The sequence below is a fragment of the Phocoena phocoena genome, chromosome 9 (genome assembly GCF_963924675.1).
Source record: "Phocoena phocoena chromosome 9, mPhoPho1.1, whole genome shotgun sequence".
NCBI classification, from domain to species: domain Eukaryota; kingdom Metazoa; phylum Chordata; class Mammalia; order Artiodactyla; family Phocoenidae; genus Phocoena; species Phocoena phocoena.
The window spans coordinates 18,004,562-18,029,739 of NC_089227.1; the positions used below are offsets into that span (position 1 = coordinate 18,004,562).

General features: G+C 43.4%; 1 protein-coding gene across 4 annotated transcripts in view; it reads left to right on the forward strand.

Moving 5' to 3' along the window:
* The first annotated feature begins 2,297 nt into the window (after positions 1-2,297).
* Positions 2,298-25,178, forward strand: part of SRPK2 (SRSF protein kinase 2) — a 226,343-nt gene continuing 203,462 nt past the window's right edge. For 2 of the 4 annotated variants that reach the window (XM_065884407.1, XM_065884410.1), the window contains exons 1-2: positions 2,395-2,424; positions 3,015-3,069. In XM_065884407.1, coding sequence (XP_065740479.1) covers positions 2,395-2,424; positions 3,015-3,069 — 85 coding nt within the window. Of the gene's footprint in view, positions 2,425-2,912; positions 2,929-3,014; positions 3,070-25,178 lie in introns of those variants that run through there. The other 2 variants (XM_065884408.1, XM_065884411.1) reach the window with 2 other exon arrangements.

The window sequence follows — 25,178 nt, forward strand, 5'->3', positions numbered from 1 at the left end:
CTTTTTAAAAAAATTAAGGTGAAATTCATCTAACATGTTAAACATTTTAGAGAGAAGAATTCAGTAGCATTTAGTACATTTCCAGTGTTGTGCCACCACCAGCTCTACCGAGCTCCAAAACATTTTCATTGGTACAAAATAGAACCCCTTATCCATTAAGCAGTTGCTCCTTATCTCTCCTCCCCCCAGCCATGGGCCACCACTAACCTGCTTTCTATGGATTGGCTTATTCTGGATGTTTCATATAAATGGAATAGAACAATAGATGACCTTTTGTGTCTGGCTTCTTTCACTTTGCATAAGGTTTTTGAGGTTCATCCATATTGTAGCACCTACCAGTACTTCATTCCTTTTTTTTTTTTTTTTTTTTTTTTTTGCGGTACGCGGGCCTCTCACTGTTGTGGCCTCACCCGCTGCAGAGCACAGGCTCCGGACGCGCAGGCTCAGCGGCCATAGCTCACGAGCCTAACCGCTCCGCGGCATGTGGGATCTTCCCGGACCGGGACACGAACCCATGTCCCCTGCCTCGGCAGGCGGACTCTCAACCACTGCGCCACCAGGGAAGCCCCTTTCATTCCTTTTTATGGCTGAAAAATATTTCTTTGTATGTCTATACCACAGTTTGTTTATACATTGGTGGATATTTGTTTCTAAACTTTTGGCTAGTATGATTAGTGATGCTATGAACATTTGGGTACAAGGATTTGAGTACCTGTTTTCAATTCTTTTGGATATACACCTAGGAGTGGAACTGCTGATAATTCCATGTTCAGGGTTTGGAGGAATTGTGGAACTGTTTTCCACAGTGATTGCACCATTTTACATTCCCAGCAGTAATGTATGAGTATTCCAATGTCTCTAAATCCTCACTAACTCTTATTTTTCATTAAAAAAAAAATTATAGCCATCCTAGTAGGTGTGAAGTGATATCTCATTTTGGTTTTGCTTTGCATTTCTCTAATGATACTGGGCATCTTTTCATGTACCTGTTGGCCATTTGTATATCTTCTTTGGAGAAATGTCTGTTCAAGTCTTTTGCCCATTTTTTACACAGACTACTTTTTAAATACAAAGGAAAAAAGGTACCTTTACCATGGAGAAATGATTACATATAATATCACCAATAATAGTACAAACTGACATCGTATCCCTCTTGATGCAGCATACTATGATGAACACAACCTCATCTATACAGTGTACATGACAAAATTATTTAACTTGAATCTAATAGGGAACAGATGAATACAAACTGAGGAACATTCTGCAAACAGAATTGAATTCTTCAAAAAAATGAATGTTACAAAAGAAAAATAAACAAGAAAAAAACCGGGTTATTCTAGAGTAAAGGAGCTTAAAAAGACATGACAATTAAATGCAATGCATGATCCTTGATTGTATTCCGGATTGAGAAAAAAGTCAGCTAAAAAGGACATTTTGAAAATTTGAATATGGCCGCTGTATGTTACAGATAATAGTAAAATGATATGAAATTTTCTTGGATAATGGAATTCTGATTATATAGGAGAGTATCTTTGTTCTTAGTAGATACTTAAAGAAGTACTTAGGGGTAAAGGGTAAAAGCCTGCAAAAAACTCAAATGATTGATCATAAACGAAACAAAACCAAAAACCCATACACACGGGGAAGGCAAATGTGGTGAAATATTCAAAATTGGTGAATATGGGGTAATATGGGTGTCCACTGTATTTTTCTCATAACTTTTCTGTACGTTTGATATGTTTGAAAATAAAAAAATGGAGAAAGTAAAAAGCTCTTCAAGTTCAAGCAACGCTGTTCTAGTGGGTTTAGGATCTTTATAGTAAGGTTAGCTACTCTGATCAGTTAAGAATATAGTTGAGAGGGTAAATGGTCAGGGTGAATATTTTTCAAAAATATTATAATTATTTAAATAAACAATGGATCACTGCAGTTATTTTATCCCCCAATCAACTTGATTAGAGTCAGGTAGGCCTAAATTTGAATCATTGCTGGGTAAACTGTTTAACCTCTTCAGGACTCAGTTTCCTCTTTGTAAGAAACTCCTTGGTGGGTTGTTGTGCTAGATTGCTAGACACATGGAATTTATTGAACTGGACCTTAATTCATGTGCAAAAGCTTAATCCTACTATCTGTGCCATTTGCATCTTTTCCTTCATTACACTCAAGCAATCCTGTGGGGTAGATAAAGGTGAGAGATAAGATGACTTTTCCAAGGTCACACGGCTAGTGAAAGACCCAGGTTTCCCAGCTCTTGGTCCTGTGCCCTTTCCACACCCGACAGAGAGGAAGCGGCGCTCATGGGGATGCAAGGATGTAGAGGAGCAAAGGGGGAGAAGAGGCCGCGTGAGGAGAGGTGGTGTGAGACCCGCGGAGGCGCCGGCCAAGGAAGGGCGCATGGAGAAGCGGGCGGCGCGACCCGCCGGGGTGGGTAGGAGAGAAGCTGGAGAGGGAGGGTCGCGCAGGCCGCGTGCCCAGGAGGGACGGGAGGCCTGGGCCAGCCGCAGGGGCGCAGGAGGCGGAGGCCCGGTCTGCAGGCTGGGGTGGAGGAGGCATGGGAGGGAATGGCGGTGGTCGTGGGGGGGGGTCACTTCCGCACAGGTGGGCTAGGCGGGTGGGTGCGAGCGCGCGGGCGGGGCCGGCACGGGGGTCTCGACCCCACCGGGCGGGGGGGTTGCGGGAGGGCGGGCGGGGCGGGGCGGGGGCGGGGCCGGCCGGGGGCGTGTTTTGCCGGGCCCCCAGCGGGAGCGGCGGCTGCGGCGGCGGCGCAGGCGCGGTTCCCGCCTCCTCCCGGCCGGCGGAGTGAGTGGAGGCTGCAGCTCGGCTCGGCTCCCGCGACGCTGCTGCCGGTGCAGCTGCTGCCGCCGCCGCCGCCGCCGCCGCGAAGCCCCCCGCCCCACTTCCCCCGCGTCGGGATGAGCTCCCGGAAAGGTGAGTGGCCCGCGGCGTCCCCTTCTCCCCGCCACGCGGCCCCGCGCCGGCCTGCCCGACCGTTAATGTGTGTCTTCTTTCCTCAGTGCTGGCCATTCAGGCCCGAAAGCGGAGGCCGAAAAGAGAGAAACATCCGAAAAAGTGAGTCCACGCCGCGCTAGCCCCCGGACCCCCGCCTCCGCCCGGTCGGGGTTAGCCCGAGACTGCGCAGGGGAAAGTTGCCCGGATTCCCGGGGCGGGCGGGCGGGCGAGCTGATCCCCCGGGACGCCGGCTCTCGCCTCCTGCGCGCCCCGCGGGCGGCCCGGGGGGAGGGGCGGGGGGAGGGGCGCGCGCGAACCCGCGGCCGGCCCGCCGAGCATCCCCTGACCCCGAGCCCCTGGGGCCCCCAGTCTCCGCGGCCGTTGGGGGCGGACGGGGAAGGAAGCGCCGGGCGTGCGCACCCTCCCCTGCGCTCCGAGGTGACCCGGGGGTCCCGGGCCTTCCTGGGAGAGAAGCTGGCGCCCGCTGCCCGGGCCCCGGCGCCGCGTGCGGGCGTGAGGCTGCGGTATCGCTCCCACCTGGGCGCCGAGGCCCTAGAGGAAGAGGAGCCGAGTGTGAGAGAGAGAGTGTGTATGTGTGTGTGTGTTGCCTCCTCTTCCTCTCCGGCCCCCGCCTCTCGGCCTTTCTGCTGAAAACCGGAGCTGGTTGTCAAGTGGTTTGCCTCGGGCGTGTTCCTGGCACGAGTTCAGCTCTGAAACCTGTGCGTTTCGGCGCTTGGTTTTTTTTCCGAAACTTTCTGCCCGGGCCGAGCGTGACTTCGCTGCGACGCGGCTGCGCCCGGGTCTCGGGCTGCGCGGGGCGGGTGGGCGTGTGCGCGGGCGGTCCTCGGCGCGGCTGCCCAGCGCCTCATTGTGCCGGGAGGCGATGAATAGGGTGGTGATATTTCAAACATGCCAGCCGCCAGCCCCCTCCAGCCTGGCCGCGGACCGGAGTGGGAGCGGCCGGCGCCCGGGAAGCCTTTCCTGGAGAGCGGCTCCAAGACCGCAGAGCGCCGCCGCGTCTCCTTTCCCTTTCTTTCCTAATTTTGAAGAATCTACCAGCGTAGATTACTCCTCCTCCTAGATTTGTGGCTTCACTCTTCCATTTGAGAAAGAAATAACTCTGTGGTATATATTTGGTATTATGGGGATCGTCCGTGATCATCTTTAAGTAAAATCACGAAGCATTTTTGGTTGGTTTGTTTTCTTTGGGGGACTAGCCTGCAGCATTCCTAGGCTTTTTCCCTTCTTCGCTTTGGTCTCAGCCTGGCGAATTTCATAACCGTTGGTGGCGTCTATGAAAACTGCCTAAGTCATTACTAATGTGATGTATCATGACAGGATTTGTGTTCATTCAAACCGGAATATAACTTGAAACTATGTTAAGGATTTCACAAAATGTAGATACCGACATAATAAAGCCTTTCTTAAAAAAACAATTAAAAAAAAACCACTAGAGCGAGGGAAAAATATTTATTAAGGGCTTGACCTGGTGGGTAAAAATTAGATGTTGGAGTCTTAAGATGTTAAATCTCAATGGATATTTGTTAGTTTTAGATGCTTTAAAAATTAATACTAGTAATCAGAACCTTATATTTGGGATTTCCTTTGGTGAATGACGGAAATTTAGTCCATAAGTAAGGAGAACTGTAATGTTTAGGCTCCTGAGTTGGGTCACAACTTTCAGTTCAAAACATTTATTCCCACATAGCCCATTTTGTTAAGAAAAGTTAAAAGGAGTTGAAAAAAGCATTCCCCTAGTTTTGGGGATGGCTCTGTGTGTGTGTGTAGGTGGATATATGTAACTGTGTATGTTTTTTATATATATATATGTACATGTAGAAAAACAGTTAAAGTCACTGTTTCATATTTTCATATTTCAGGGTATGACTTTCCTAATGGCCAGAGCCTTTTTTGGTGTGCTGCAGTTTGGATTTATGTGGTATGTTTACAGAGAATTAGCATATATCCACAGTATTCAACTTCTACTCTCACAGGTTAATCTATTAGCTTTTTTCGTTGTCTGTTGTACTTATGTGACTAGATTTGACAGAAACCCCTCAGTCAGTGACTAAATGAACTGGTCAGTCTGCAAGGACCAGGAGGAGACCAGCCCCATTACATAACTGTTTGAGGCAGTTTTTCACTTAATTCTTTGAATCAAGCCAGTATTATTTTAAAGGAATCCTTGATGTGATTGATTTATTCATATATTCAACAAGTGTGTGCATGCCTTTCCTAGGAAATGGTGGTAGAGCTTTGAACAAGGCAAGGCAAGCTCCTCACGAAGCTTACATTCTATGGGGGTTTTGGAACCCTACAGCGAATGACAAAGAAGGCAGTTCCAGACAGTGCTCAGGGAGAGGGAGAAAATGAAGATGGGGTGCCTTAAATATAGTGATAGATGACATTTGAAAACCGTGCCAGTCTATTTGCTGCTTGCTTTACATGCGTTTATCCCTTGTGATAATTCTGTGAGGTAGGCACTGTTGTTACGACTTTACAGATGAAACGGGGGTACAGCATGAGTAAGTAACATGTCCAGCTATTAAGTTGAATCTAAGCAGGCTGGGACCAGAATCCACATTCAGTTCTCTGAGGAGGTGACATTTGAACAGAAGTTAGAATAAGGCGGAGGAGATGGGAGTGTGGCAAAGGCCCTGGGGAGGAATGGGCTAGGAATGTTGGAGGAACCCAAAGGTCAGAGTGGCTAGAGTGCTACCCAAGAGGATGGTGAGGGGGGAGGAGTCAGAACGGGTAGGGCCTGGCCTTGTAGGCCGCTGGGAGGCATATGGATGGGAGTGGCAGGATCTGATTCCTGTTTTGAAGAGTACTGGCTGTCAATGTAGAGAATGGATTATAGGGGGTGGGGAGAAGTAGAAACCGAGAGCTGGCCTTCCATAGTACGTGGGGAAACCATGATGACTTGACTCTGGGTGCACAGAGTGGCACGGGGGAGAGGTGATGGTAGAGGGACTTCAGGAGACTCGTAGCCTCGGAGGTATTCCTCATTTTACAGACAGCTCTAATAGAGGGTAAGGTCACACAACTAGCTTAGTTTGGACCAGAATTCAGGTCTCCTGATGCCCAGTGTTTTTGCTTTTTGATTAATTCTCCAGAGGAGGAAAGAGAGTAATAGATCTAATTTTAAACTATATTAATATAATGACTGGCAGACTTGCATTATGTGACTACATGGGCCTGGCTTGATGTAATACGATCTACTTTTGTCATATGCTTGTATGTGCAAGTGGCACTTCATTCATTTTAATTCAGTTCAATTCTGTGAGCTTTTGTGAATTGCGCCAGTTCCTATAGGCAGCTTTTTTAGAACACTAGAATTTGTAGTTGTTAGAAATAAGATTTCTGAACTGAGATTGTTAGCTTGTCAGATTGTTCCAGTGAGTTTAGTTTGCTAATTATTAATTGTGCTGCTTTGTAACAGGCAGCAGGGAAGACCTAATTCTTAAGAATTAGCTAAATCACATGGCTTGGGATAGATTTTTGCTTTGGGGCCTGTGCATATGTATAAAATGTTTTAAAGAATTTTTTTGGTTTTTATTGATTTTTTTCCTCACATGTAACTTTTTTCTTGAAACATAATTCACATACTGTAAAATTGGTCTTTTAAGAATTTAGTTTTTAAAGTGTATAACTTGCTGTTTTTTTTAGTATATTCACAAGGTTGTGCAACTGTTATCTAATTCCAGAATATTTTCATCACCCCCCCAAAATAACCCTGTACTTGTTTGTCATTCCCCATTTCTCCCTTGACCCCAGCATTCATTAATTTATTTTCTCTTTCTATAAACTTATCTGTTCTGGATGTTTCATATAAATGGAATCATACAGCATATGATCTTCTGTCTGGTTTCTTTCTCTTAGCATAATGCTTTCAAGGTTCATCCATGTTGTAGTATGTATTGGTAATTCATTCCTTTATATTGCCAAGTAACATTTCATTGTGTTGATATTACTGTGTTGTAGTTATCCATTCATTGATGGACATTTGGGTTCTTTACACTTTTTGGTTATAAATTACTTTTTTAACACCTTTTTTTAAAAAATCTTTTTTAAAATTTATTTTTATTTTTGGCTGCATTGGGTCTTCGTTGCTGTGCACGGGCTTTTTCTAGTTGCGGCTAGCGGAGGCTGCACTTCGTTGTGGTGCGCTGGCTTCGCATTGCGGTGGCTTCTGTTGCGAAGCACGAGCTCTAGGTACGCGGGCTTCAGTGGTTGTGGCTCGCGGGCTCTAGGCGCGTGGGCTTCAGTAGTTGTGGCGCACAGGCTTAGCTTCTCTGCGGCGTGTGGGATCTTCTGGGACCAGGGCTCTAACCTGTGTCCCCTGCCTTGGCAGGCGGATTCTTAACCACTGCACCACCAGGGAAGTCCCTGTTAGCATTCTTTTTTTTTTGTTTTTGTTTGTTTGTTTGTTTGTTTTGCTTTTGCGGTATGCGGGCCTCTCACTGCTGTGGCCTCTCCCGTTGCGGAGCACAGGCTCCGGACACGCAGGCTCAGCGGCCATGGCTCACGGGCGCAGCCACTCCGTGGCATGTGAGATCTTCCCGGACCGGGGCACGAACCTGTGTCCCCTGCATCAGCAGGCGGACTCTCAACCACTGCGCCACCAGGGAAGCCCCCTGTTAGCATTCTTGTACATGTCCTTTTGTGGACATTAGCACTTATTTCTCTTGGGGATATACTCTAGCAGTGGGATTGCTAGGTTATAGAAGAGGTGTATGCTTAGTCTTAATAGTAATTGCAGAGATTTTTTTCCCAGTTATATTATGAAATAGTTTTGATTGAACTGCCTTACACTCCCACCTGCAGTGTATGAAGTTTCGATTGTTCCGCATCTTTGTAATACTTGATCATGTCATTCTTTTTAATTTTAGCTCTTCTGGATATGTACTGATACCTTACTGTGGTTTTAATTTGCATTTGCCTGAGTGATGGTTTCGAAGATCTTTTCGTATGTCTTGGTCATTTGAAATTTTTTATTTTGTGAAGTGCCTGTTTTGTCTTTTGCCCATTTTTTAAAAATCGGATGGTAAGTCTTTTTTCTCACAGAAAAGTGTGAGTTTTGTTGAGGTATAATTTACATACCATACAGTTCATCTACTTAAAGTGTACAGTTCAATAGGTTTTAGTAGATTCACGGAGTTGTGTTAAACTGGATCTGGAAGAGCCAATAATAATTTCCCAAGTAAATAGGTGGCAGGGTGAGGGCCTTCCAAGCAAAAGCAGTGCTGCAGTTGGCGTAAACATGTGGAGGTGTAAGTGGCATGATTGTGTTCTCGGAATGTCAAGCAGGGAAGTGCGGCTGGGGTGCAGGATGTGGTGAGCATTGAGTGGGGCTCATTGCTGTGGGTACAGATTGAGATGTTTAGAAAGGTTACTCTATCTGCTGTGTAGAGAATGGCTTAGAGGAAAGAGATCCAGCTTCAGGTGACTGATGGGTATTAAGGGGGTAGAATTCACTGCATTTAGTGTCCAATTTAATGTGGGAGGAGAGTGGGAGGGGTCTAAGATGAATCCCAGGTTTCTGAATTAGCTAAATTTGTGGATGGTGTTGCCATTCCTCAAGGTAGAGAATGCACAGCAGCTTTGGGAAAAGCTAATGATGGCTTTTGTTAGGCAGTTACAGGTGTGTGGTTCACTTCCAGTTAGAGACATTGGTGAGTGTTAACCGCTAGAGCGCTGGCAAGAGCTCTGGTTAGAAATGCAAATGGGAGTTGTTGGGTATAGTGTTGGTGGCAGCTGGCTGAAGATGTTGAATGTGAAGAGAAGAAAGCCATAGGTAGGGTAAAGGAGGAGCCAGAGGGATAGGAGAATCAGGAGAAAGTTGATTCACAGAAACCAAGGGCATTTCGAGAAGGGAAGAGCACAGTCTGCAAAATAATTCAAGTGAGATGAACCCTGATGGTGGCCTTTGACTTTGGCAGTTAGGAAATCATTAGAGCCCACACCTGGAGTAGTCTCAGCACCGTGCTTTTGGCCACACGGAGCCTGCAGCCCTATGAGTGAATGGGATGACACTGTAGTCTTTTTTTTTTTTTCTTTTTAAAAGGTTACTAATTGAATAAGCTTTCTTTGTGTGAAGGAGAAAGGGTAGCAAGGGAGTGGTTCCTGAGGAGTGTTTTTTTCCCTCTCAAATGTAAGCGAATGGCAAGGAGCTAGTAGAAAGGGAGAGGTTGAAAATACTGACAAGAAGGGGAATTTGGAGCAAACGCCCTGAGTTGACAGGAGGGGATGTGATCAGAGCACAGGTTTGTATTGTACAGAAGGGGGATCTCTTCTTCCTTTGAGAACAGGAAGGCTGTAGGCTGCATGTTTTAAAAACATGCTCGTAGACCTTGCTGCAGTCTTACATAGTACATGAAATAGGCACCAATATCATAGTGTCTTTGGAAAACCCAAGAAACTGAAATGCAGTGACATCTGGCCCCAAGGTTTTGGACCCGTGGTAAGTGTGCAGTAAAGGTTGGCTGTGGTTATTAGGCTTTGGTTATTGCTGTCTTATTTTTTTCTAAATGATTTGGCTGGTCACCGCAACGCTATTGCATCTCTCCATGTATGAGTATTGAGGTGTTGATTACTCTGTTTCCGCTTTAGTTCCCTATTTTTTAATTTACTGTAGTTCTGAGTACGTTGTAGGTTTTGGTAGGGCAAGGGCTCTCCCACATCTCCTATATACACCTTGTCACTCTTTTTTTTTTTTCCCCCACCTTGTCACTCTTGTTTTCAGAATTTTTTGGGCATTTCTTACATATTATTAAGATTATATTTCTGAGTTCCTTCTCCAGTTTATTTTTGCTATTTAGTTTAAAATAATATTGACTTTGAGGATTAATTTAGGGAGACCTGACAAGTCTTGAATTGGAAACACATTTAAAAAATTACCTTTTTTCTGATTTTATTTATTTTTTTAATGTAGATTTATTTGCTCTGGGTCTTAGTTGCAGCAGGCCAGCTTCTTACTTATGGGTCGCCAGCTCCTTAGTTGCAGCCAGCGTGCTCCTCACTTGTGGCATGTGAACTCTTAGTTGCAGCATGTGGGATCTAGTTTCCTGACTAGGGATCAAACCCAGGCCCCCCGCATTGGAAGCGCAGAGTCTCAACCACTGCACCACCAGGGAAGTCACCTTTTTTCCTGATTTTTAAAATATTATGTACCATATCTGGAAACTATAGAAATATGTAAAAAAGAAAACAAAGGGATTTCCTGGTGGTCCATTGGGTATGACTTGGTGTTTTCAGTGCCTGGGCCCTGGGTTCAATCCCTGGTTGGGGAACTAAGATCCCTTGTGGCCAGGCCAAAAAAAAAAAAAGAAGAAGAAAACAAAAATGACTCACATTGTCACCATCCAGCACGATACAAATGGGACATTATTAATATTTTGTTATTTTTCCTTCTAGTCTTTTTTTCATCCCTGTGTTTTTTGTTACTTAATCATCTCATGTATGATTTTGTATGCTGCTTTCCTTATTTAACATTTTGTCATTAACATTTTTAATGTCCTTAAAATTTTCTCATAACTGGGACTTCCCTAGTGGTCCAGTGGTTAAGATTTTGGGCTTCCAGTGCAGGGGTCTTGGGTTCGATCCCTGGTCCGGGAGCTAAGATCCCACATGCCGTGTGGTGTGGCAAATAAATAAATATTTTTTAAAAAGAAGTTAAAAATTTTTTTCTCATAACCAATTATTAGTGACTGAGTAATGTTCTAATTTACTTAACTGCTTAATTTGTTTAAATATTTCTTTATTGCTGGAAACATGTTTACTGTTTCAGGCATTATAATACTTCAGTGAATATCTTTGTCTGCATTTCAGATTTTCTCAGATTATGTGGAATCTTAGAAATGGAAATATTGAGTCAAAGACAGTGAACCTGTTTAAGACTTCCAATTTTGAAAAGTTCTTTTAAAGAAGAGTCAGCAGGGCTAGAACTAACTAATTATGGGACATGAACAGGAAAGCAATAAAAACAATGGCAGTTTTACTGAAAATGTTACACTTAATGAAGACTAAGAAAGTTGGGAGAAGTTGGTTGGAGATGGGATAGAGATTTTGTTTTAGGCACACTGTATTTGAAGTGACAGATATCCTAAAGGAGGATAAGGAGAGTTGGTTTGGAGGTGGGAGGCTGGGATTAGAATACACCTTTGAGGACAATTAGGACGGCAAGATCAGCTTACTGAAGAGAAGGGGGAGGAGAGAAAAGGGCTGGAGCCTGAAACTTGGAGAGTGCCATTGGACAGAATAAGAGAAGGGAAGCTAAAGATCAGCTTAAAGAGGGTAAATAGCAATATATGGGATAGGGAATTTTAAGGAGAATAAGATTTGAGAAGAGTTCATTAGATTTTTAAATTTAGTTCATCATTGATGGCCTTTATATTTCAGGGGTTAGTATTTCTTCCCTCCCTCCCTCTTTCTTTTTTTAAACTTGACAGTTTGTAAAGAAATTACTTACCTTTGTCTCATCATCTGGTCCAGGTAGATAAAGTATTTTTTGTGTTGATGACTAAGAATTAAAGAGATTTTTGTCTTGCTCTGTGTTTGTATCAAAGGTCTAACAGGTCCCCAGATTTTTACCACCAAATCTTGTGTTCTGTTTTCAAAGAAACAAAAAAAAGTTATTACCTGCAGTTGTCAGGTTTTTAAGCTTGTACCCTGCCTTGATTCCAGGAGCGCTGTCAGCCAAGGTTAAAGGTAGTACGGTCTAATCTAGGCTGGTGGCCTTAGAGTGATTTGTGTGGCTGGCTATTAGCAGGTCTTTTTTCTTTCTTTCCTTTGTTTTGGCGGGCGTGCTCTATTCCGTTGTGTATGTCTCCAGGGGAACATTTCACATTGAGTTTGTATTATCAGATACTTTATGTACCCAAATATAAGATAGCCTTGGTTGTAAGTCTCCTAACTCCCCAATGAAAAGTTTAAAATTCTATACAACTTGAAAGTATAAATTTTAGAGATATAGTAGTCAAATGTTTAGTTATGATATTTAGTTTCTTTTTTTTATAAATTTATTTATTTATTTTTGGCTGCATGGGGTCTTCGTTGCTGCACGCGGGCTTTCTCTAGTTGCGGCGAGGGGGGGCTACTCTTCGTTGTGGTGCGCGGGCTTCTCATTGCGGTGGCTTCTTTTGTTGTGGAGCACGGGCTCCAGGCACGCCCGCTTCAGTAGTTGTGGCTCACGGGCTCTAGAGCGCAGGCTTCAGTAGTTGTGGCACAGGGGCTTAGTTGCTCCGCGGCATGTGGGATCTTCCCGGACCAGGGCTCGAATCCATGTCCCCTGCATTGACAGGCGGATTCTCAACCACTGCGCCACCAGGGAAGACCCTTGACTTGCTTTTTAAAAGGCTGTGTACAGCATTAATGAGGAGGAATAATTCCAAAAATGTGTTGAAATTATTGGCCTCTTTTTTTTTTTTTTGCGGTACGTGGGCCTCTTACTGTTGTGGCCTCCCCCGTTGCGGAGCACCGGCTCCGGACGCGCAGGCTCAGCAGCCATGGCTCACGGGCCCAGCCACTCCGCAGCATGTGGGATCTTCCCAGACCAGGGCACGAACCCTTGTCCCCTGCATCGGCAGGCAGACTCTCAACCACTGCACCACCAGGGAAGCCCTATTTGCCTCTTTTAAAATTAATTTTATTGGGTTGATGTCTCCCAAATTAGTATTGTTTAAAGTGATTTCGGACAGTTCCCTAATCAATCGTCAGTCAGTGAAGAGTGTTTCATCCCCTCCTCCCCTCTCTTCTAGGTCTCACCAAGACTCCTCCGAGTCAGGGTCCTCTAGGAATGGTCATTCTATTACCCTCTGCCATCAAGCCCAGCATTACTGTAATCCTGATTGTTCATTTCCTTTTGAAGATTTTTTTTTTTGCCTTATTATGTTAAAAATAAGGTACTTGAGAAAACAGTCTATCATTATAAAGGCTTTATAAGGACTAGAATCTAAGGGAACTACTTCTTTTTTGCTGGATAATTTTTGGGAAAAGACCATGGTTTATACTTGGGCATATATGATACTTTATGCTGAGTTCTTAGCCTTACTGGATAAATCCTACAAAGTGTAATGTTTTGTCCCTGGTGTTTGAATTCACTTCCACATTGAATATCTTTATAGTCAAACTGCTTTGCTGATAAGTTTAAAATTAATAATTGGCCTATCAATTCCAGAGTGCATTTATTTCAGCTAATTCTTGGACATATTCTTAATGTAAGTATTTTTAGGCATTAGAATTCTCTAGTTAGGGTCTTAGAATGTGGAGCCTAAAAGGATAGGGACAGAAGGGAACATGTGGATGAGATTATTGATGGCTTTAAATTTGGTTGTGACACATAAGACTGTTACTCACCTTAGCTGAGCGTGGTGTGTGGGTGTCACGTCCCCTGTGGTACCTCAGTGTAGTAGATGTGCCCCGAGATGATTGTGTGAACTAGGCAGGGTGGGAGAAGGAGTAAAGACAGACTGCAGCCCAGGGATACCTCTGTAACCCCAGGAAACAGAAGTTTGAGATGTGGAAGAGATAAGACAGACAATGCACTGAAAAGCGCTGCCTGGCTCTTGGGACTCCTGTGCCTGGCTGCTTGCTTTGGTCGGCAGGTGCTGTTGTTGCTTCTGACGTCCAGGGAACACAGCTTGCTGCTATTGTTTCTGCTGTCAGTCAGCTGTTGCCACCACTTACACAGGGAATCTTATCCTATTGATTATTTTTATTTTTAGAATATCCCGTTGAAAGTTTTTTTTGGTGGGGGGTGCGTGCGTGATGTGTTTTATCCTAAAATGGGATGTAACTGAACATTAATTGCAGCACTGATATAAAATTGACTGTGTCTTTCACACCTGAAATTTATTGCATAAGGCTGTGAATCTGAGAATGCAGTGAAGTAGCCAGGACTTTAGAGAGCACCTGAACAAGTGTTTTTCACTCTTGCTTTGTAGTAGCAAAATGCTTTCCCCCCGCCCCCCCACCAGGGATTGAACCTGGGCCCTTGGCAGTGAAAGCACAGAGGCCTAATCACTGGACCACCAGGGAATTCCTGCAGAATGCTTTTTAAATAAAAATTTACATAGAACTCCATTATATGTAAAGAGGAAAAAGTGGCTCTATTCTGGGAGAATTGGCAGGTGAGGGCTTGGTCCTAACCACCTGGTCTTTCCCTCATCCACCGTAGTGCTTCCCAAGGCAGCTTCTTGGAACAGAGCTTAAAATTCTTCGGGCCTTTATTTCTCTTTTTCTTTCTCAGTAGAGAAGTTTCAGTGAAGGAGCAGTGAGGGTGACTGAAGAAGCAGTTACTTGATTACAGTCAGTTATCTTTTAGTTCCTGAGCCAGTTTACAGTGCTGGTTTAGAGTCCTGGCTTCTGATTCACTGGCTTTTGAAACTACCATTTAGTCTGCAGAAAGCAAGCCATTCTGGGACTAAACAGAAGGTAAAGTTTTTAGCCCCTAAAGAGATTATTGCAAGAACCTTTTTTTGTTTTGTTTTTGTTTGTTTATTAGTTTGTTAAATGCTATGGCAGTGTTTCAACTGTGGGGTCATCTGGAAGTTTTATCACCACAGAAGGTGATGAACATTTTGTGATCCAAAGTTCCTTTGTTTCATACCTTCCTAGAGGCAGAAACTACATGACTTTACAGATTTGTTAAAGCAGATTACGCATTTGTGGGGTTTCAAAGCACTTGAGGCACTTTTTGTTGTATCAGCCGTCTCTTAGGTTGGGGGACTGCCTGACTGGGATTGGTTGAGAGAAGTCAGTAGGGAAACTCAGGATTTGTCCAGAAAGTGGGAAGAAGGCAATTCAGTGGGAGCCAAAGGTCATTCTTGAGTTGTGGGGTTTTTTTGTTCATTTGTTTTTAATTTTTAATTTTAATTTTTTGACCTTGCCACTCGGCCCCCTGCAGTGGAAGCACGGAATCCTAATCACTGGACCGCCAGGAAATTCCCAAGAACCTTATTTTTATTTTATTTATTTAATTTTAAAAATAATTTTATTTATTTCATTTATTTTATTTTTGGCTGCGTTGGGTCTTTGTTGCTGCACATGAGCTTTCTCTAGTCGTTGCGAGCGGGGACGACTACTCATTGTGGTGCATGGGCTTCTCATTGCAGTGACTTCTCTTGTTGCGGAGCACGGGCCCTAGGCACGTGGGCTTCACTAGTTGTGGCTTGCGGGCTCAGTAGTTGCGGCGCACGGGCTTAGTTGCTCCGCGGCATGTGGGATCTTCCTGGACCAGGGCTCGAACCTGTGTCCTCTGCATTGGCAGGCAGATTCTTAACCACTGTGCCACCAGGGAAGCCAAGAACCTTACTTTTAAATTTTTATTTTTAAATTCCTCCCTTTACTGTCAGAAAAAGGCAAAAATATATTCTCTTGGGACTTCCCTGGTGGCGCAGTGGTTAAGAATCTGCCTGCCAGTGCAGGGGACGTGGGTTCGATCCCTGGTCTGGGAAGATCCCACATGCCTCAGAGCAGCTAAGCCTGTGAGCCATAACTGCTGAGCCTGCGTGCCACAACTACTGAAGCCCGCATACCTGGAGCCCATGCTCTGCAACAAGAGAAGCCACCGCAGTGAGGAGCCCCCGCTCACTGCAACTAGTGAAAGCCCACACAGCAACGAAGACCCAATGCAGCCAAAAATAAAAATAAATTTAAAAAAAAGAAAAGAAAGAAAATATATTCTCTTTCTCTGAATGGAGACTACTTTTTTTTTTAAGACACCAATTGTACTTGAACATTTGTTACTTTTTTTCTTTAATTAATTAATTAATTTTTGGCTGTGTTGGGTCTTCGTTTCTGTGCGAGGGCTTTCTCTAGTTGTGACAAGCAGGGGCCACTCTTCATTGCGGTGCGCAGGCCTCTCACTGTCGCGGCCTCTCTTGTTGCGGAGCACAGGCTCCAGACGCGCAGGCTCAGTAGTTGTGGCTCACAGGCCTAGTTGCTCCACGGCATGTGGGATCTTCCCAGACCAGGGCTCAAACCCATGTCCCCTGCATTAGCAGGCAGATTCTCAACCACTGCGCCACCAGGGAAGCTCGAGACTACTTTTAATATGTCACAAGGGCCTGGACTGTTTTATCATGTGCATGTATGGTAGGAGTGAGATAGAAGTTGCTTTATGTAGGCACTTTTAGTATACAGTAAGACAGTTTTTTAAAAAAAGGTTTAACTGTGTTTTCTATCTTAGCTTTAAAAACTCGTTTTTGTTTTTCAGTAGCTACAAGGCTGAGGCTTTCCATATCCTTTTGTAGTCATCAGCACCCTGTAGGTATAACCGTAATAGTAGAACTGTTCTTCTCTTCCCCTTGGCTCCACTGATGCTCACTACCTGCAGTGTCATTGCGATCAAGTTGAGGGACACTCGAGGATACATTTACCTTTCAGAGGATCCTGAGCTGTATAATTTTACTCTTAACGTTTGAATCCTCTTACTTGGTGTAGGCAAAGGCTATCTCACTTCCCCAACTTAGCTGAGCAGAAGTAATAGTTTCCCCTTTTCCTAAAGTTTGATCAGTCTTTGAATATTCTTTGCTGAGGCTGATATTGTTGTCAGAGGCAGCTGACCAGGGTTCAAGTTTTGAAGGCATCACTTTTCTCAGTGGGGTTGGATAAATTATTTAATTTTTCTAAGTCTCAATTTTTTTTCCTTAAAATAGAGCTAATCATACCTCTCAGAGAATAAATGTAAGGATTAAATAAAGTAATATGTGTGTGGCGCGTAGTAACTGGTAAGAGGCAGCTATTAGTTATTTTATGGTGCTTCAGTTGTATTTTAGGAATTTTTATAATAGGCAAAAAGGAAAACTGGAATTATTATAAAATTTTCTTAAGCATCTAAACATGAATATGTTTTCAGTTATTTTAGCCAGCTTAAATCTTTATTTTTCTCAGTAATAACTGCTGTAGTTACTTATTTATTTATTCTTTGGGACAAAGCAGAGCAGAGACTTTACTGTTGATCAGGAATAAGGAAGGAAGGGCTTATGCTCTAATATTGATAGGAAATAATGTTGTGTAAGCATAGGCCCTCACAGTGAATTAGAGCAACAAAATTACCATCAGATATAGAAATCATGAAGAAAGTATTCATTGTTCATAACAGGTGATCTCTATCTAGGTCTATAATTTTAAACTAGACCAAGGGGACAGGGAGGAGACTAAGACGTGATAAAAGGAATAGGTGATCCTGGTAGTAGTTTTAAAAATTATTTTTAATCATGTTTAGACTGTCCAAGAGGGAAGTAACCATTTGGTAACCCTTGTTTTATGAGATAAATGTATTTTGGGCAAGATTGAAAAATTACATTTTATTAAAGGAGTGCTAGTTACCTGTTAGCTTATATTAAGAAATCAAAGTGATGTTTTCCTATGAAAAGAATTCTTAATAGACTGAGTTGAGAGCTTTGGCTAATAAAGGATTAAGGTGGCTGTCAGGCCTGAACCATAGTATGTATTGTTGTTAGTGTAGGAAATGCTTTACAGACTACTGGTCTCAGAGACTTCCCTTTCCCATACTTTGCCTCTCATATTTTCCACAAGAGCAGAGAAATTCCTCTGACTCTATAAACTGAAGTTTAAAAAATTTTGAAAATAAGCCTCATTCCTTCTGTTGAGATGCAGTTTTACATTTCATTATGGAAAAGCAGGCTGAACATGACTTAATTTTAAGCTGAGTATATATGACATGGGGCTATATGAAATTGGCTTTTTTTCTTAAATGTCAAATTCCATCAAATTTCATGTGGTTCATCTAATACAGATAATAGCTAATATGACAGCTAACATTTATTAAGTACTTACTGTGTGTTAAGCATTCTCCTTAATGCTTAATATGCATTTATTTTTCATTTTCACCACAACCTTAAGTTGGGTTTTTATTATTTAAAATTTATTTTTTTGTTTTTAAAAATTGGGCTTTAAAAGTTTTCAGCTGTTCAGAATCCATTTATCCTCCCAGAAAGAGGCCTCAATTTTGTGTGGTGTTTATCTCTTATCTGTTTTTGGTTCACATCCTTTGTGTCCCTTCCCCATTTCCCAAGGATAGATCACAGCCTATTTCACTTAGTGTTTTATATTCTCGGGCCACAGCGAGACAGCCCACACAGAGCTAACCCCAGGGCTTTTGCTTTCTCCTGTTGGCATGACTGTGAGAGGATGTGAAATGGAGTTATGGAAGCCATTTTGTCACCAAAACTGAGCGGAGGACAGAGCCTAGCCCAGAAATGGAGAAAATGTCGGTCCTAATGATGATGTTTAAACCTGTGCTGAAGCAAGGGCTGCCTGCTGGACTTTTCGTTTTTTGCTTCAGCCAGGTGGAGTTGCATTTTCTTATTACTTAAAACTGAAAGAGCAGCATTATTCTTAATGGCCAGGTGGAAACAACTCAATGTCCATCTGAAGGGATAAACAAAATGTAGTATATCCTGGGCTTCCCTGGTGGCGCAGTGGTTGAGAGTCTGCCCGCCAATGCAGGGGACACAGGTTCGAGCCCTGGTCCGGGAAGATCCCACATGCCGCAGAGCAACTAGGCCCGTGAGCCACAATTACTGAGTCTGCGCGTCTGGAGCCTGTGTTCCGCAACAAGAGAGGCCGCGATAGTGAGAGGCCCGCGCACCGCGATGAAGAGTGGCCCCCGCTTACCACAGCTGGAGAAAGCCCTCGCACAGCAACCAAGACCCAACACAGCCATAAATAGATAAATAAATAAATTTTTAAAAAATGTAGTATATCCACACAATGGAATGTTATTTAGCAATAAAATGAAGTTCTCTTACTACAACATACGTTTACCTTGAAAACATTTTGCTAAATGAAGGAAACCAGTGATAAACGACCACGTTATATTATTCCATTGATATGAAATACCTAGAAGAGGCAAATCTATAGAGATGGAAAGTAAAATAATGATTGCCTAGGGCTGGGGGGAACGGGGAGTGATTGTTGATGGATATGAGTTTCTTTTTGGGGTAGTGAAAATATTCTAAAATTGATTGTGGTGATGGTTGTACAACTATGTGAATGTACGAAAAGTCATTGTGTCGTGTATTTTAAATGGGTGAATTGTGTGATCTGTGAATATCTGACTAAAGCAGTTAGTAAAAAAAAATTTTTAACTGTAAGAATTCTAATTATTCTCTATTTTACAGATGAGAAACAGGCCCAGAAATGTTAAGTAGCAGGCCCATTGTTGAGAGCTGGTAGGTTGTTGAGCTGGGATTCGGAACCACCTGTCTGACTACCAAGACTAAGCTTAGAGCTGTGCTATTCTGCCTTTTGCAAAGATAAATAAGACTCATCCTTATGGAACTTTGGAGTTGGGGGTTACTTAGCAATTAGTTAATCTAACCCTTCATTTTACTGATGAGAAAGTTAAACCTTAGATAATGCAATGATTTATCAGGATTGCCAAGTTAATTAGTGGCAGTCAGGGATTTATGACGTACTCAAAGAGACAGGCAAGTAAACAACTAACAGTGATAGAAAGTGGAAGAGGTTGATAGCAAATAGAGGTACAGGCATTGTGCTGTGTAAAATAAGGGAAGGATCAGTTAATTCGGATGGCTACACAAGGGAATTTTCATAGAGGCCATGACATTCTGAGGGAATAGCTAGTAAACAGGCGCGAGTGTTAGGGAGAGAATGAGATGTCCTAAATGTCAGTGTACCCATGGAGTGTATAGCAGGGTGCAGGTGATTTGAGTGGAATAATCATGGAGTGCCGTCGAGGTAATGTGAGGGAATTCTGACTTTCGCTGTAAGCAGTGGGAACCACTCTAGACTTTTGAGGGGCTGAATAGCAGGATCACATGCTTGAGAAAGAGAATGGGCAGCTCTGTGAAGGATGGGTTGAGGTGGGGGCAGAGACTGAAGGGAGAAACATGGCCACATTATCACGGTGGTCCAGGTGCCAGAGGAGGAGTGGCTGCGGTAGGAATGGAAAGGCGGGGATGGACACAAAAGTCTGCACAGAGGAATCGTTAGGGCTTAGCAGCTGACTGGAAGCATGCTAGCCTGTGAGCTCCTGGTGGGTGGTGTGTCCAGCTTGCCATGTATCCCTGGCACCTAACACAGTGCCTCATACATTTATTGAAAGCAGAAGGGGGAAGATTTTAATAACACTTTGGACATCTCATCCTCTGACTTCACAGATTTTGGTCTGTTAACACAGGAGGAGAAGCAGGGCTGGGCATGGGAAGAAAGGGGAAAAAGTGAGGAGTAAGGGGAGATGCAAAAAAATCAGATTTTGTTGAGTTTGAGGTTTTTGTGAGACATTCACATGGGGCTCTTGAGCTGGGGAAATTGGGATCTGTGACTCAGATGAGAAGTAGAGGCTGTGATATGTTTCGGAGTCAGAGAGCATCTGCAAAAGTCATCATTGAGGGTATGAGAATGAAGAGGAGAGGACCAAGGAGAGACCTTTGAGGATGACCTGCATTTCGAAGGGGCAGGGAGAGCAGCAGCAGCAGTAGAGGCCAGAAGAGACCCTGTTATTATTAGTTCATTCTCTGGGAGCCAAAGGAGGGGACAGTTGTGGATGAGTTTTAGATAAAGCAGGGGAGTAAGTGAAGTAAATGAAGACCAGTGAAAAAGGCTCTTGGACAACTTAGGTTTGTAATGGAGGTGCTCCCTACTGAGAATTGGGAATTTTTAAGAAGTCTAAGGGAAGCTGCTAGTGAAGGGCAGATTAAAGAAATAAGATTAGTTACAGTGAGTATTTACTGAACTTTCACTGCATATTGGGCATCATGCCAAGTGCTGGACACATCTTCCATGTAATCCTCATAGTGACTCTAAGAGGTAAGGTAATGGAAAGATTATTGTAAAATGGGGAGGATTTTTAAAATAAGAAAAAAATTATCATGTACCATATTACACAGGGCAAAACTGAATCTGAGAAATTGCCCCTTAGTCCACAACTTCTTTTGACAGGCGACCTGCTGAACCTACACTTTTTTCTGTTAGGTTTTTTTTTAAATTGAAGTATAGTTGAGTTTCACTGTTATTTTGATGGCAAGGTGTGGGTCACGTGTGAGATACTTGTTTTCCTTCCTGGTTGTATTATTACTGTGTAACAAATTGCCTTAAAATATAGTGGCTTAATTACCGGGATGTACACATTAAATATCTTACAGTTTTGTCAGTTATACTTAAAGCTGAAAAAGAAACCCCCACAAACCAAGGTGCCTTAATAAAACGAACATTTATTGCCACGTAGTTGTGCTGAGGGTTGGGCATTCAGAAGCAGCGTAGCTGGGCGGCTCTGGCTCAGGTTTCAGTCACTCGAAGGCTGGGCTGGGGCTGCAGGAGCCGCTTCCACGCGGCCTTGCTTATGTGGCTGGCGGCAGGAGGCCTTGCTTCCTCGCCGTGTGCACCTCTCCTTAGGTGTCCTCACAACATGTCAGCTGGCTTCATCCAGAGTGAGGAGCCAAGAGAACAAGGAGGACGCTGCAGTGCTTTTTATGACCTACTCTGGCAAGTCTCACACCTGTCACTTCTGCCACATTGTATTTGTTAGAAGTGAGGTACTTGAAACTGGAACACAGTTAAAAATAAATAAAATGTATCGAAAAAAAAAGTGAGTTATTGAGGGGAGTGTTAGGTTCTGCCCTTTGAAGGGAGTTGTATTAAATAATTTGTGATGAACATATTTTTAAAACTATCACACGTGTCAGGTACACTGAAGAGGAAAGGCCCTGGCTGAGAAGTCAGAAGACTTGGGTTCCAGCCAGCTTGCTGCCGTGTCCGCTGCGAACGTGGTTTATCTTTCCTGAATGTTTGTTCTCTCTAGGGAACCAGGGGTCATAACACTGCGGTCTACTGCACAGTGTCTCTTAAAGGTGATAGCAAGTAAGACAGCACCTGAGATGGGCTCTGTGCACTTCAGAGTGGCGTGGGCTTCGTGTCCCAGTCCTGCTGCTTAGTGACTGTGTGATCTTGAGCATGTTGTTGAACCCAGTGGTCCCCCACCTTTTTGGCACCAGGGACTGGTTTCATGGAAGGCAGCTTTTCCGCGAAACTGTGTGGGGGTGGTGGTTTTGTGATGATTCAAGTGCGTTACGTTTATTGTGCACTTTATTTTCTGTTATTATTGCATTGTAATATGTAATGAAATAATTATACAACTCACCATAATGAAGAATCATTGGGAGCCCTGAGCTTGTTTTCACTTGCTACTCACTGATAGGGCTTTGATTATGAGTCTGCAAGCAGTTGATTTATTATGGTCTCTGTGCAGTCAAACCTCTCTGCTAATGATAATCTGTGTTTGCCGCCGCTCCGCAGAGCTAGCATCACCTCAGCTCCACCTCAGATCATCAGGCATTAGATAGATTCTCATAAGGAGCGAGCGACCTAGATCCCTCGCATGCGCAGTTCACAGTAGAGTTCGTGCTCTGCCACCGCTGATCTGACAGGAGGCTGAGCTAAGGCAGTAATGCAAGCATTAGGGAGCGGTTGTAAATGCAGATGAAGCTTCGCTCCCTCGCCCGCCGCTCACCTCCAGCTGTGCAGCCTGGTTCCTAACAGGCCGCGGACTGGTACCAGTCTGTTGGCCCGGGGGTAGGGGACCCCTGATTTAACCCATTGGTGCCTCAGTTTCCTCATTTGTGGAACAGGATTAATGAAAGTATCCCACAAGGTTACTGTGAGCATTAATTGAGAATTCATGTGACATATTTAGCGTGATGCTTGCACATATTAAGCCAGGTGTTAACTTAATAAATAGTGACTTTTTTTTTTTTTTTTTTTTTTTTTTGCGGTAGGCGGGCCTCTCACTGCTGTGGCCTCTCCCGCTGCGGAGCACAGGCTCCGGACGCGCAGGCTCAGCGGCCGTGGCTCACGGGCCCAGCCGCTCCGCAGCATGTGGGATCTTCCCGGACCGGGGCACGAACCCGTGTCCCCTGCATCGACAGGCAGACTCTCAACCACTGCGCCACCAGGGAAGCCCATAAATAGTGACTTTAATACTCTTCTCTTTCTGCTTGTGTCCATTCTGTTATCTCTTTCTTGGCCTTTACCCAGTACTTGGCCCTAGGACTTTCACATGGATATTTATGAAGAATCCCTGATTATATAAGGTATTAAAGTATGATTATAGTTTAATACTGCTATTATTACTCCCTGTTTCACATGTTACATCATGTGTTTTTGGCAAGCTCAAGTATATTTCTTTAAATAAAACTCTTGAAAAATAGATCACCTGATTGTAAGGAACTAGTTTGGTTAGAAAATATTTCAAACTATTCTGTACCACGTAGTGTGACTTACTAATCAGTAAGTTTGCCAAGTGATTATAGTCTCATTAATATATGTCATTTGTATGGACCAATTTGAAACTGTTTTGGTTTTCTCAGCTTTTTTTTTCAAGGGAAATTTCCAGTTGTGATGTAATTCTATCTTTAGTGAATAATTGAGACCTCTGAGATATCTTTGTTAGTGGTGGGTTAGGATTAATTGTGCAAATCATCACATACGACTTTTCTTAATAGTGGTTCATAAACTGTTGCAGATGACATACATATAACCTCCTCTTATTGAAACCTGAGATTTTATTATGGTAAAATATATATATCATAAACCATTGTAACCATTTTTAATTGTACATACAGTTCAGTGGCATTAAGTACATTCGCATTGTTGTGCAATCATCACCACCATCCATCTCCAGAACTTTTTCATTATCCCAAATTGAAACATTGTTACTCATTAGAAACTAGGATTTTCATTTTTTTTTTACTAGCTGCTATTATGAAAACCATTTGATTTTTTAATTTTTAAAATGACTGAGAGGGGTTTACCTGGTGGTCCAGTGGTTAAGAATCCGCCTTCCAGTGCAGGGGACGCGGGTTCAATCCCTGGTCGAGGAACTAGGATCCCACATCCTGCGGAGCAACTAAGCCCGCGCTGCAAGGAAGATCCCACATGCCCTGAGCGTGTAACACAGCCAAAAATAAATAAATATTTTAAAAAAAAACCCAAAACTGACTTTGAAAAATAAATAAATGAATAAGATAAAATGACTGAGACAAGATTTATTGCACTGCTGTTTGCTTCAGTAGAAAAATACAAATGGACACTACCTACATACAGTATTGTTAAAGTATATTTGTAGTAAAATGTCTTTGTGAAGGTCTTAGATAGCTTATTTTATATAAGAGTTAAAAGAAAGTTTCAATAGTAGCAAAATATTATGGTTATCTCTTTGGAGATGATTGTAAATAATTTAATACATAACAGTTTTGTTTTATGTTTTCTTTAGAAAAATTTATATCACGTTTGCTCTAGAGCCAGTTTTCTGTCATGTGTAAGAAATATGGTTGAGATGAAAAGCTGAAAGCCTTGCTGCGAAATTCAGGAACAAGACAAGGATCCCCACTCTCACCACTTTTTTTTTTTTTTTAAATATTTATTTATTGGCTGGGTTGGGTCTTCGTTGCTGTGCACGGGCTTCCTTTAGTTGCGGTGAGTGGGGGCTACTCTTCGTTGTGTGGCGGGCTTCTCATTGTGGTGGCTTCTCTTGTTGCGGAGTGCAGGCTCTAGGGTGCCACGGGCTTCAGCAGTTGTGGCTCACGGGCTCTAGAGCGCAGGCTCAGTAGTTGTGGCACACGGGCTTAGTTGCTCCGCGGCATGTGGGATCTTCCTGGACCAGGGCTCGAACCCATGTCTCCTGCCTTGGCAGGCGGATTCTTTATTTTATTATTATTATTTTTTGCGGTACACGGGCCTCTCGCTGTTGTGGCCTCTCCCGTTGCGGAGCACAGGCTCCGGACGCGCAGGCTCAGCGACCATGGCTCATGGGCCCAGCCGCTCCGCGGCATGTGGGATCTTCCCGGACCGGGGCACAAACCCGCGTCCCCTGCATTGGCAGGCGGACTCTTAACCACTGTGCCACCAGGGAAGTCCCTCTCACTACTTCTATTTAATGTCGTATTGGAAGTCCTATCGACAGCAGTCAGACAAGAAAAAGAAACAAAAGGTATTCAAATTGGAAAGGAATGGGTCAGACTGTCACTATTTGCAAGTGACAGTTACTCTATATAGAGAACCCTAAAATCTCCACACAAAAATTAGAACTAATAAATGAATTCAGCAAGATAGCAGGATATAAGATTAATGTACAGAAATCTGTGGTGTTTTTGTACACTAACAATGAAATACCAGAAAGAGAAAGTAAAACAAACAAACTTGTTTAAAATAATGCCAGAAAGAAAAAAAAAAAAAAAAAAAAA